At 45.8% G+C, this 13011-nt stretch overlaps 2 protein-coding genes and 1 long non-coding RNA gene across 5 annotated transcripts; 1 reads left to right on the forward strand and 2 right to left on the reverse strand.

Moving 5' to 3' along the window:
• On the reverse strand, nt 1556–2347 carry LOC110403153. Its single transcript, XR_002441527.1, has 2 exons — nt 2216–2347; nt 1556–2006 (listed from the first exon to the last, which is right to left on the reverse strand). It is a non-coding gene; the product is annotated as an uncharacterized LOC110403153 (long non-coding RNA).
• C1GALT1C1 (C1GALT1 specific chaperone 1) lies at nt 2335–4017 on the forward strand. Of its 3 annotated transcripts, none has more exons than XM_021406028.1 (2): nt 2335–2407; nt 2632–4017. In XM_021406028.1, the coding sequence occupies exon 2, from the start codon at nt 2637–2639 to the stop codon at nt 3591–3593; it is 957 nt and encodes a 318-aa protein (XP_021261703.1). In that variant the 5' UTR covers nt 2335–2407; nt 2632–2636; the 3' UTR covers nt 3594–4017. The 3 variants fall into 3 exon arrangements, with proteins under 3 accessions (XP_021261703.1, XP_021261705.1, XP_021261704.1); XM_021406030.1 differs by having other exon boundaries at nt 2368–2497; XM_021406029.1 differs by having other exon boundaries at nt 2374–2514.
• MCTS1 (MCTS1, re-initiation and release factor) lies at nt 5486–12668 on the reverse strand. The gene is made up of 6 exons (XM_021406032.1): nt 12511–12668; nt 11760–11912; nt 11025–11122; nt 9811–9944; nt 8398–8465; nt 5486–6561 (listed from the first exon to the last, which is right to left on the reverse strand). Exons 1-6 carry the CDS (start codon nt 12519–12521, stop codon nt 6480–6482), a joined length of 546 nt encoding a protein of 181 aa, XP_021261707.1. The 5' UTR covers nt 12522–12668; the 3' UTR covers nt 5486–6479.

A 13011-nucleotide genomic window follows, 5' to 3' on the forward strand; every position in this document is an offset into this window, starting at 1 on the left:
GAGCCAGAAATGCTGCTTCCTACACAGCGGGGCCTGCTGCAGGCATCGAGTAGAAGAGAGGTACAGTACGACCGAAAAACAGGTATTGGCTGCCAACTGTGCATTACAGGCAGTCGAGCCAATAACCCAAACAGCTGAAGTTATAGTTAAGACCACCTTGCCGATTCAGGGGTGGGTGAGAGATCTGACCCACCTTCCTAAGTCTGGGGGAGAGATATGTGGTTAGACGTATGGAATGTGGTTAAAGACAGGACCGTACATGTCTACCACGTTTCTGGCCACTGACCTCTACACTCACCAGGAAGCAATGAAGGCAACACACTGGCTCGAGTCTGGTGGATTGAGGATTCACCATCCGAGAACATCGCCCGCTTGTCACATCAGAAGCTGTGGCGTGCCAGACAGAAGACAATGTGGGCAGCTGCTGAAGCATGGGGGCTGCCCATACCACTGTCTGATATCGTCCAGGCATGCCGAGACTGCGATGCTTGCTCCAAGATGAGACTGAGACCGCTGCCCGAAACAACAGCCCATCTTGCTGGAGGACACAGTCCTCTCCAGTGATGGCAGGTGGATTTCATTGGGCCCCTCCCTCGGTCTGAGGGGGCGAGATATGCCCTGATCTGCGCCAGGTCCCTTCCAACCCAAGCCATTCTGTGATCCTATGTGATTCTACAACTGTGCTTTAAAACTTCTCTGGTTTTCAGACCTGGGATCACATTGTGGCTCTGGCTTGATAAGAACATCAACTGCATTTGATGGCCCAGAAAGACATTTGAATTCCCTCTCCAACTCCTTCCAAATCCATCTCGTTTTCTCTCATGAATTGATAAGAACTGGGCGTAAGAATTGATGAGAACATAAAAAAGCAGAAGGCTCTTTCCCACCTCTGAATAAAGGATCCAAATTACCTAACTACATTTAACTCAGACCAGAGGGCACACACACCCCATGACACGGTTGCCCCCATCAGCTGTGCTAGCTCCACCCCTGGAGGCTCCCAAGCTACCACCAGGTAAAAAATGAAGTCTGATGTTCAGAAGTAAATTATCACCCAGAATATAATAACTGTTCTCATTTGGATCCGGGAGTTTAAAATCAAAGTTTTTGCAGATCTGGCGAAGTGCAAAAATAGTGCTCTCAGCCTGCAGGCTAACTGCTGTGACTGGATGCTACAAAACAATGTGTAAATCATCCTTACAGCTCTACAGGACAAATGTCTCTCTGATGATCTTATAAAGTTGTAACTGACCTCCTTGAGGAGCACTGCAAAGAAACTGTTGGTTTGGAAGCTCATGGGTACTTGGGTAACATCTCCCCATGGAACCTCTGATTTGACATTCCTGGACTTTTGATCCACAAAAAGAATTTTATTTTTGGTCAATAAGAAAAACCCAGATGTGGCCTGTGAAAATACAAAACTGCAAATCTACACAAAGAAAGCATGAGGCTTTACCGAGCACCCACGAAGACTACCAAGGGTTTACAGAGGTCATAAGTTTCGCTCATGTAAGTACACGGGAACACGTCACGTTCAGTAAAACCTGCAGATCAGTTAAAATTAAGTCAAATTTATTTGTGTGCCTAATTACAGATTGAGAAGCGCAGCTCATTCCGGCAGACACACTTAGATATAAACAGTTTCTTTAATTACAAGCTTACAGTTACAAAATCCATAGTCAGAAATGACTGTGGAGGGCACCTCGTGCCCCACGCCTGCCAGCGCCCAGAGAAACCAGCCCAGCTCGGCTCAGCGCAGACCCCACCTATTCACTGCCATTCACCCAAAGCAGCCCGGCAAATCTCGGGGGTGTCCTCAGCGCGACGCGCTCCTCCCTTTATCCATCAGTTATCGTTTAGGAGGCACGTTCCTAGTTTCAAAGTGCAAACATCGCCAAAGCACGGATCTGCGTCCTTCAATTCACGTTCGAAAATAACAAGAAACCTGCGTTTGAAGCGAGAACTCACGCTCCGCCGGCAGCCTGCCGGCCACGTCAGGAGTACACCTGTAGAAGAGCAACAGAGTTCAAAAATACACCGGGACAAAGCATCAGGACAGATCTCGCCTTCATTTTAATGAGGCCCTCCCAAACCGAACGATGCGTGCTGCACCGCTGCTGCCACAACGCGGCCGTGAGGAACGGGAGAGACGCGGGCCCGACGGCTGCAGAACGGTGAGCGCGGGGAACGAAACGGCACCGCTCGTTGTTCGCACCCGTGTCACTGCCCCGCAGATGGCGGCACCGCCCCGCGACCGCCGCGAGGGAACGCAGGGCGGGGGGAACCAGGGGGGAGCCGGGAGCGGAAGGGCCGCGCAGCACTTCCGGCGGGGAACCGGAAGGGGAACCGGAAGGGGCGGGACGCGGCGGGTGCCGGTGTCCGGGTGCGGGCGGCGGCGGCGGCGCTGGTGAGCGACACCGGCGACGCGGAGGAGGGCGGGAGCGGGCGCGGCCGCGGCGGCTGAGGGCGGCGGGGCTCGGCCCGGGACAGCGGCCCGGTGGGTGAGAGCACGAGGTGCGGCGGGGACGCTGCCCGCGGAGGGGCCGCCCGGTGCCTGGCGCCACGCTTATGCATGGAAGCCGCGGGGTGCGCTTATCCCTTATCGGTTCCTAAAGTGCGTCTCTTTTCCAGGAACAATGCTTTCCGAAAGCAGTTCTTTCATGAAGGGCGTGCTGCTGGGAGGAATCTTCTGCGTAGTGGTCACGCTTCTTGGACACGTTAAGATCGGCCACGGGACTAGAGCACGTCACCACGAGCACCATCACATTCAGGCTCCCAACAAAGAAGAAGTGTTGAATCTTTCGGAAGGTGAGCGGCTGGAGCTCAGTCAGAGCATCCGCGTTTACTGCATCGTCCTGGTGAAACCCAAAGACATCGGGCACTGGGCTGCGGTGAAAGAGACGTGGAGCAAGCACTGCGACAAGGCAGAGTTCTACAGCTCTGAGAACGTTAAAGTGTTCAACGCTGTCGTCCTCAACACAAACGATATGTGGACAATGATGAGAAAAGCTTACAAGATAACCTATGAGCGTTATAAAGACGAATTCAATTGGTTCTTCCTTGCCTATCCAACAACATTTGCTATTATTGAAAATCTGAAGTATTTCTTACTGAAGAAGGACCCTGCACAGCCTTTTTATATAGGCCATACTATGAAATCCGGTGACCTGGAGTATGTAGATGGTGAGGGAGGAATTGTCTTAAGCATTGAATCGCTAAGACGACTCTCCCGTGTTTTTGAAGACTCTGACAAATGTCCAGAGCAAGGCGGTATGATTTGGAAGCTTTCTGAGGATAAACAACTAGCAGTATGCCTGAAGTATACTGGAGTGATTGCTGAAAACGCAGAGGACTCTGAAGGCAAGGATGTTTTTAACACCAAATCGGTCAACGCTCTCATCAAAGAGGCGATGGCTAGTCAGCCCGAGCAGGTGGTGGACGGCTGCTGCTCAGATATGGCCATCACGTTCAATGGGCTGGCTCCCAACCACATGCACGTGATGATGTACGGCGTTTACAGGCTGCGGCCGTATGGCCACACTTACAGCGATGCGCTCGTCTTCTCACCCCCTGCGGGTTCAGACAATGACTGACATCCCTCAGAGAGGAGATGGGACCAAGGAGGCAGCTGTTCTCATGACACGTGTTTCTACAGACATTCGGTTTTCTTACCTGACGGTACTCATGTACATTTTTTGCACAAAGATTTGCTAAAGCTTTTAATTTTAAAAGTGGAAGGAGAACTTTCTAAGTCTTTTATACGGGAATGATTCTGGCTTTTTGACAGTGCTAGAATGAGTGACAAAGGAGTTGTTTGGGATAAAAGGAAATTAAGTTTATGGGGGGGTTGTATATCTAAGTATTTATTAATGAAAAGTCAAAAGAACTTTAGTCTGCTATGAGTATATTTTTGCAAGATTTTGATTCTCTCAATTCTCCCAGACACTTCCGGAATGTCTTTATATCTTTCTAAGATGTACCAATAAAACTGACTACAGATTCAGTCGGAAAGACCAACTTTATGTGATTTCCATTGTGCTGAAGTATACAAGAGCTTGAACTACACTGGTTAGGCAGTCCGTGGGGTGCACCTGTTGCTTTATGGACAATCTCCTAACCCAGAAACAAGTTAGCAGGAAGCAACGGACAAAAGAAATCTACTAAGAAGTTAATGCAGAATAATATTAAGCGACCTTTAGACTCCCTTTCTTAATAGCACAAAAGAGAGAACTACATTTGAATATTAGCATTACATAAATATTAGTACGGTCAGGTAGCCTGTTAGCACAGAAGTAATTGCTCACTTTCAATTGTTAAATATTAGAATAAAGGTTCTGTTTGATTTCAGTGTTAGAGTTGCTAACAGTATTTACACGGAAGAAGTTGGCTAGCTGTGAATGCAAGTATAAAGTACAGCTCTGTTTACAGGCATTTCTGAGCAGAGGTGCAGGTAGATCAATGTGCTTCCACACTCTGCCTTTCTGTGTTCACAATGCCAAATACATTAAGTGCACACACACACAAAAAAAAAACGTGCAGATCTCTCCAACACTTTTAAATGCACTTGAAATCTCAAGCTTTACACGTCACCTTGTCACACTGTTCCTCCACCAGTTACAATTAAGTGCTAATAAACAGCACTTCAGTGTTTGCTCCACTTAGATTACACTCACCTGACCTAGACATTACAAGGCTTACAGCGGTACTGCCTTGGGCTTCACTGGTGCTACGTTACCTATAGAAGAGCTCAGAAGATACCAGGTTAGTCTGTTGAAGAAAGTTGTGCTACCTGTAATGTTTCATCCTAGCTTTAGCTGCAGCTGGGGAGGAAAGGTTGTGAAACAGCTGCTCATCAGCTCTGTATGTTTTGTTCTGAGCAACATACTTTTGCTAAGAATGGCACCAAGGCAGCTGGCACAGCTGTTCCAGAGGAGACTTAGGGACAAGATAGAAGAGGAAAAAGCAAGCCACAGAACTCAGACTAGCTCGTTTTATGCACAAAGGAACCACTGAAGCACAAACTGATTCCCCATAGCACTAACAAGTTAGTGAAGGCTCTGCCAGAGTCTTTAAGACATGTAAAAATATCTGCTATTATTCTGAAGGGAAGGGCTGAGGTTTGACCCAACTTCTGTCTGCAACATAGTGGTGTAGGAATACAAAAATTATGGTGGTCATTACATGTGTACTTTCAGATACACGTTGTTTTCAAAAGCAGTCTTGTAAATAATTTTACAGAAGTACTTTAAGAGTAGCCTATGTTAATACTTGAATCTCTTGTGTTGTAATTTGACTTCAGAATTGGATTGAGAACACCTCTGCCACTATCTGCTGTAAAGGTCCCAGAAATGAAACACGCAGAACAGCACAGAGACCAGGCACTGCACACAAAATCAAGCCCTGCCATTAGTAAAATACAAGTGTTAGCAAAGAGACGTAAAATATTAATAAATACTCCCAGAGACAGAGTTATGAACAGCAGACCTTGATGTTCTCTTAGTTTATTCAATAATTCCATGGCACAGTCTGTTTTCCATAGACACAGCTTTGGGTATGCAGTCACTGAACACAGCGGTGGGTTACTCAGACAAACAGTGCTCTTCAACCACTGGTGGAGGGGTGCCTGCGTGGCAGTGCCCAGCAGCTGGCATCCCTTCTGAAGCTCCCCTTGCTTCTGGAGCTACGTTTTCCTATCGTGCCTTTGCTGAATAGTGATTTTGTTTCTGCTCCTCCAATAAGGCGCAAACAGGGAGTAGTGCATCAGGCACCAAGGGGCACGTACTCCACTTGGAGCATGAGCAGCACTGCTGTAAATGCCACCTGAAGGAGAGCGACATCAGTGTGGGCAGGCAGAAATTTGAGCTTATATATATTCTTAAATTATGATCTAAGATAACAGACTTGATAGTCCACATATGACTTATGTTCTTAAATCCTATAGATAAATGCTTCTTAAAAAGAAGTATTCCTGAAGTAAAATACTAAAGTTAATGCTGTTAATAAATTAAGTTAAAAAAAAAAAAAAACACTTCTCCACATTCAATAAACAGATAGGCTAGCGAGATGTTAAATCAGAAGCAAAACATTCTGAAGTGTTTTGGAGGTTTTAGAAACGGTACTAATTATATTTCACATACACTTTACATTACTCTTTTAGAGGAGCATAAAAATGGAAACATTCCTGGGCTTCTTCCTCCTTTTCGTTTGAAAGTCTACTCACAGTCCGTGCAGGATCTTTCCCATCAGATATCTTCAGTGACTGAAGACTTGGGTTTAAGACAAACCAATTAAAAACTGTAATAAAAAGAAATCTAGAAAACTATAGCAGCCTATCAGTACTTTTGCATTCACTTGTTTTATTTAGCATTGCCACAGAACAAAATAATTTGTACATTCAGTCACATTAAAAACGAGGAATTACAAAGCAGTCCACATTTAACCTAAGTGCATTCCCTTGGAGTAATACAGTTCCTTTTGTTTCACTTGTATGTCTTCATATGCCAAAGACCATCATTTAAATAGTGGATATTTTCAATACCAATCCCTTTGTTCACCTTCTCACTGTCGAAGAACAAAAGCACAGAAGCATTAGGTTAACATTAGAGAAGTACAAAACCCCACATTGAAAGTACAAACTGCAATCCTAACTGACTTGTCCAACTGTAGCACAGGGGGTGGGATAACAGGATGGGATAACAGGAAACCTGTCAGGAATACAGAATTTGACCTCACGGTTCCAACTGTGCCACAGATCAAATGCAGGTGAGCTGCTTTGCTTCTAGTTGCAAGACATTTACCTATGAATGAAGGACTACAAATGCTAAAATAACGTGACAAGGACTTGCAGCATTTTACATGCAGATTTTCCTACATAACAGGAGTCAAGTGAGCTCTTAAAACAGGTGGGGTTGTACATCTGCGTTGGCTTTGTGTTCATCTCTCTTTCCAGATGATGAATTCCATGGGAAAAAGATCCAGTTTTATCACAATGAACAAGACAAAACTAACAATTCTAGGGCAGGGAAGTTGAAATCCCCAGGGAATCAAGGAGGACAATACTTTTGTGTTAACCCTATGAATGCATTGTGTATCATAATCCAAAACAGTCTGAACCGTACTGTTTCTCAATTTTCTGTTTTAGACAGTGTCACAGAAAACAGCACACAGCAACATCACTTCCTTTTCCTCTCCAGTTTATGTTGCTTCCTGCAGGAATACGATATTCAAGTGAACCTGAAGGCAGGATTAGGAATACGCAGGCTAGCAATGATCACAGCAGATCTCTGCCGATGTAGGATGGCACATAAGTAGCTACGTGTTCCTTCTCTCAGCCTTTTTGTCGGGTCTGTCAAAGGCACCACAAATAATGCTGGGAAATAGTCATCCACCAATGACAGCGGGTCCAAAGCCAGGCTGCTGCACTGCCACTCTCTCCCTGTCTGCTGGAACACATCCCCACCTTCCCCTTGTTCTCTCTTTACTGCTTATGACCGCACACTGACCCAGAACAGAAGACAATCCAGCTGAGAACTGTCCCCACAAGAAAGAGTGATTTGTTCTCATCAGAACTGCCTTTGTCACCCACACTACAGCTAGATGGGGCTGGAACCAAAGCAGCCCAGATCTACTTGGGCTGCTTCATAAGATGGATGCAAGATCAGCACACTGCGAGATGTCACCGAACTTAATATAACAAAAAACTGCTCTAACTCCTAATTTTGGATTATCAGAATGCTACAAATAACCAACATCCTTCCTGGTTTTCTGCCTCCTCTTCATTTCACTCGATGTTTACCCCCGAACAGATCCCTGCATCTCCCAAGAAGCTCTAGCTAGCAAGGATTTCAGGCAGGAATGCTGCATGCGGGTACAGAAAAAGAAAAAAAAAAAAAAACCCACACAAAAAGACCAGCTGGTCAGCCAAGCCAGCCAAGTATCAGTTGGACTTCAGCCTCTGCTGCCCTTACGGGGGGGGAAATCACTTTAGCAATTTCAGCCTGCTCTGATCCAAATTACATCTCTTGCCCAGCACAGGCAATAAATACACAGAGGTATTTCTTTGTTCAGCAAAATCTTTCAGAAAGTGCTATCAGAGCATAAGAAATATTGACGTTCAGAGACACTGCTGAAGTTGTTTGTCTCAAAAATCTATATTCACATAAAGTAACTATTTTGACTCCATTTGGTGAATAAATAACTAGGAAAGACACTGCTTGCCTCCTTCTTCTCCCAGCTTAATGTTAATCAAAAAAAAAATGAAAGCTTAAATAAATGCTATTCATAAAAGAAACACATTGCAGCAGTGATTCAGCAACCTTGACAGCAGAGCTTAAATTACGAACTAAAAAAGAAATTACGATGTGGAACAAGTTCTATTTCATTTTTTACAACACTTACATGTCATCAGCTGACATCTTCATGACTCCCACGCATAATGCATGTTGTTTTCCCTCTGCCATTATTGCCTAAAAATTACCACTAAGGAAAACAGGTGTTTGTTTGTTTGTTTGTTTTTTAAAAAGTTATTTCCAAAAAGTAAAAGCAGTAACAAGTAACTTGAGGAAATCATAGAATGGCCTGGGTTGAAAAGGACCTCAAAGATCATCGAGTTTCAACCCCCCTGCTGAGTGCAGGGTCACCAACCACCAGACCAGGCTGCCCAGAGCCACGTCCAGCCTGGCCTTGAATGCCTCCAGGGATGGGGCATCCACAACCTCACTAGGCAACCTGTTCCAGTGCGTCACCACCCTCTGAGTGAAAAACTTCCTCCTAATATCTAACCTAAATCTCCCCTGTCTCAGTTTAAAACCATTCCCCCTTGTCCTATTGCTATCCACCCTCACAAACAATCGATCCCCCTCCTGTTTATACGCTCCCTTCAAGTACTGGAAGGCCACAATGAGGTCTCCCCGGAGCCTTCTCTTCTCCAAACTAAACAAGCCCAGTTCCCTCAACCTGTCTTCATAGGAGAGGTGCTCCAGCCCTCTGAATTTGGAATGGAGAAGATTCAGAAATCACCTTCCAAAAAAGCATCTAACTCCCTAGTTGAACTTTTGTCCCTTCAGTAATTGTAGAGCACTAGCTCTTGAAGGTAAGCAAAATTATGTGCTGCATTTCACAGCTGAATCACAGTGCACAGAACGTGAAGCACGTATTGATGAACTTCAAATAGCAATTACAAAATCATCTCCCAACACCACACTTCCTCTACACTAACACAGGTGACTGTCTCTCCCTGCAGCTGCACACGGGGCCATTTTAGATCACACTGTATAGAAGGACTGAGACACATCTGAAGAAATCTAGAAGATAATGGAATCCTTCTCAAAGCTTGGCAACATGTAATACTAAATGTGGGACTTCTCCAATCACAGCCGAATAGCAACAACAGCTGCAGAGGTCAGCATTGATGCTGAATTTCCCAGAAATGCTAAGAAATAAACTACGTTCTTCTATAACTGAAGGAGATAATTGATTAAGGAGGGAGGGGAAAAATTAGGTTGTACCTCATCTCTTTCTGCAGTTCTGCCTAACACCGTACAGGAGCTCCAATTACCCACTACATTAACAGAACAGCTTCCCTTCCAACCAAGCACAGCACAATAGTTAATTCTGGGGGGCTTTGAAACATCACAACAGGTAAAAAGAATGAAGAACAATTTTAATCTTTCCAAGTAACATCCAAAGCTTTGGAAATCTTTTCAGATTACTAGCTATTCCATGGAATAATATTCAACACCGAAGTAATTAAGTTTGTGACCAGCTGAGAACATACACAGAAAGAAGTAATTCATAATTGAAGAAGGATACAACAACAGTATCAACGGCAGCAGGGTAAAGTTTTGCTCCAGGAGACGTCAGGCCAGGACACATTATATTAGCTCCACTTAGCACAAATTTAATGGCTCCTTTATCAACCTGCTGATGCGGTAGAATAAATGGATCTAGGAGGGGAAAGATACAGCATTGCAATTAATACATTAAGATAACAATATGAATAATTCATTATCATGATGAGGCAATTAGATGTATGTTGTGCTGCATGGGCAGGAAGGTTGAGAAATAATAAGCAGCACTCCTGCTGGGCAGCACTGTGCTGAAAAAAAAATACAGGTAGTGTTTTCCCTGATTAAATCTTTGTTCTGAGAACCAAAGGCTGGGAATCTCACAACCAAACCCCAGGCCTATCCCTCCTGCATGTGCACACAGTCCTTACACCAAGTAACAGTTTTAACAAGCTTCCCTAAAGAAAACAACCACTGAAGTGTCTGCAGCCTAAAGGATCTTAAAACCCATCTCCCCCCCAAAAAACCCACACATAACCACTTCAGTGGTAACAGGACAAAATAGGCAAAGGCAGACAAAATTCATGAAGGCTGTCAGCTCTCAAAGGCATTCTCCAAGTTTGTGCAACATCAAGTATTTCAAACATGGTTTTCAAATACAGATCAACATTTGATGGACATCCAAAGCCATTCAAAGCAGCAATAGAACAGAGCAGAACAGCAAGAACAGAGATTAAAAGTAATCCAAGAGACTACATTTTAAAGACTAAAAACCATGCAGTACAAGTTCTAGAAGGAGACAAGCATCCATTGCATCTTTAAATTTGTGGTTAAAGACTATTTTTGCAGTAAGAACCCACAAGTATTTAAAGGCAGCAAGAAGAGTTTAAAACAAGACTTGAAACAACAAAGGGTAACAGGATTAACAGCAAGAAATTTAGACTCTGCTAGACAAATCACTCTGCACAAAGCACCACAAGAATTCTGCAACGTAATACCTAAAAATCAAAGGTCAGATTACTTAACATATAGAATTACATTTATTCTGGAGAAAACAAGCCACGTAGGTACCTGAAACAGCAATACAAGTACAGCTGGAAATGTATAATACATGTTTAAGATCTGTAATGTGCATGTGCATTATATAAATATTAAGAGTTTTTTAGCTCAGTTGTACAGAAGCCCTCTTGATTCACACACTCACCCCTCTGTTCCCACCACCGTCCTCAGGAAACTTACATTTGTGAAGTAACCTTAGCGTGGGGTAAAAAATCCCTTCTCTTTGTCTGAAGAACAGCAATTCCCCATTCACAGTGAGGATTTCTATATGTTCATGACTGCAAGACAAAAGAAATGTAATAACTACTCAGCTCTTTTGTAAATTAAATGCTTCACATATTCTGGTCTATCCTGGCAACTGAGGATAATTAAGGCAGTCCATTATCAGGAAAATTTAAAACTAAAAATACCAGATGCTTTCTTCTTCAAAATTGGCCTCATGCACTATTCCCCCTCCTAAAAGTTCTGCCGACAGCCAGCCAGCTGTTCACAAAAGCCAGCAAAAATATCCTATCCTCTATCAAAAAAAAAAAAAAAAGAAAGTCAACCAAACAATATACGGAAGTTCAAAATCAGTAATAATAATAAAAAAAAACCCTGGAAGCTATCTAAACAAGTTTGATCTTCCGAAGCCATAAAGCTGAACGCTTCCCTTCAACAACAAGCTAATCCAGGAGAGTCACCTTCCATGCCAGATGCTTGCTACCAGGCACTCTCGTTTTCCTCTAGCACCCTACAAGCATGCTTTCAACAGCACGATGAGCACACACAAACTTTCTGGTTCGGTCATAACATGCACTGCTATCTACAAGAATGAATACACGCTTTTTAAAACCCCTAGGCCCTTCTCCTATAGGAACTAAATGAAGCAACCCAAGCACTTTAGAAACAGAAGTTAAACAAAAAGAAACTTACCATCTCACTATTTTGACAGGGTCTTTCTTTGGCATAATTTGGTTTAGCCATGGTTCAATAACAGGAAATTGGTCTATCAGCTGGTTCTTAATACCTTTAATAACCGAAGTCTTCAGCTGGATACAGTTTGATACGTTCTCCTTTTCATCAAATCTGACAAGCAAACACATTTCAGAAACACAGAATTTGCTGCCCAACGACACTGTATTTACACAACATTCTTAAATAAGTACAGATTCATTAGAAAAAGTTAACAACGTAACACGTGTCCAGCTTTGAGGTACAGGCTTACACGAGCCGTAACGCCGGCCCCGGGGGTTCAGGCAGGGATACCCCCGGCTGCCGCTGCCCGCCCGAGCACCGAGCAGGCCCACGGGGCTCCCAGCGCCCCACAGCCACACGGCGCCATTCACCACCTCGCCTGGCAGCTTTCGCTGACAGCAGCACCGCTCACAGCCCTGGCCAAGCGCGTTTACGCAGCCTCCAACCCGCGCGGTGCGTTATCCCAAAGTTTCGACACCGGAACGCCCCAAACTGCTTTTTTTTCCCCTTTCCTCTGACACCAACGAGCCCGAAGGCAGAGTCCAGGATGAGGCTGAGGACGCACGCGAGGCGGCCACGGGGACCGGGGCGGGCCCCTCCCGCAGCGCCCCGGCCCTACAGCTGCGGCGGACGGAGCGCCGGGCCCGGCCGAGCGCACCCACCGGGCCCACACCGGCCTCCTACAGCCGACCCCCCCGGCCCAACTCACTTCTTGAACATCCTGGGGCGGTGGGCGCCGGGCGAGCGAGAGCCTGGGCCGGGCGTGGACCGGCGGGCGCGGGGCGGGCTGCCGGGCCTCCGCGCTGCCTCACACGAGGTCCCGGCCCTCCCCTCCGCGCCAGCCGGAAGCGCCCCGCACTTTACGACCTGTCGCGCCGCTCCATGACAACCGAACGCGCGCAGCGTCACGGAGCCGGGGGGGACTACAGCTCCCAGAGGGCCGCGCGGCGCCTCTGCGCATGCGCACGGACGGCAAAGCGGGCTGCGGCTGTCGCGCTGCGCGGCGCCTCGTAGCAGGGCCGCGGGAGGATCGCGCTCGCCAAGAGAGCAGTGTGCTGGTCACACGCTGACACAGCGCTCTTTTACCAGATGTTTCAGAATCACAGAGCCGTAAGGGTTGGAAGGGACCTCGGGAGCTCCCCACCCGTCCAATCCCCCAATGCAGTTCCCTGCAGCAGTGGCACAGCAACACGCCCAGGTGGGTTTGAGT

This window comes from Numida meleagris, chromosome 8 (assembly GCF_002078875.1).
Source record: "Numida meleagris isolate 19003 breed g44 Domestic line chromosome 8, NumMel1.0, whole genome shotgun sequence".
Lineage (NCBI taxonomy): Eukaryota > Metazoa > Chordata > Aves > Galliformes > Numididae > Numida > Numida meleagris.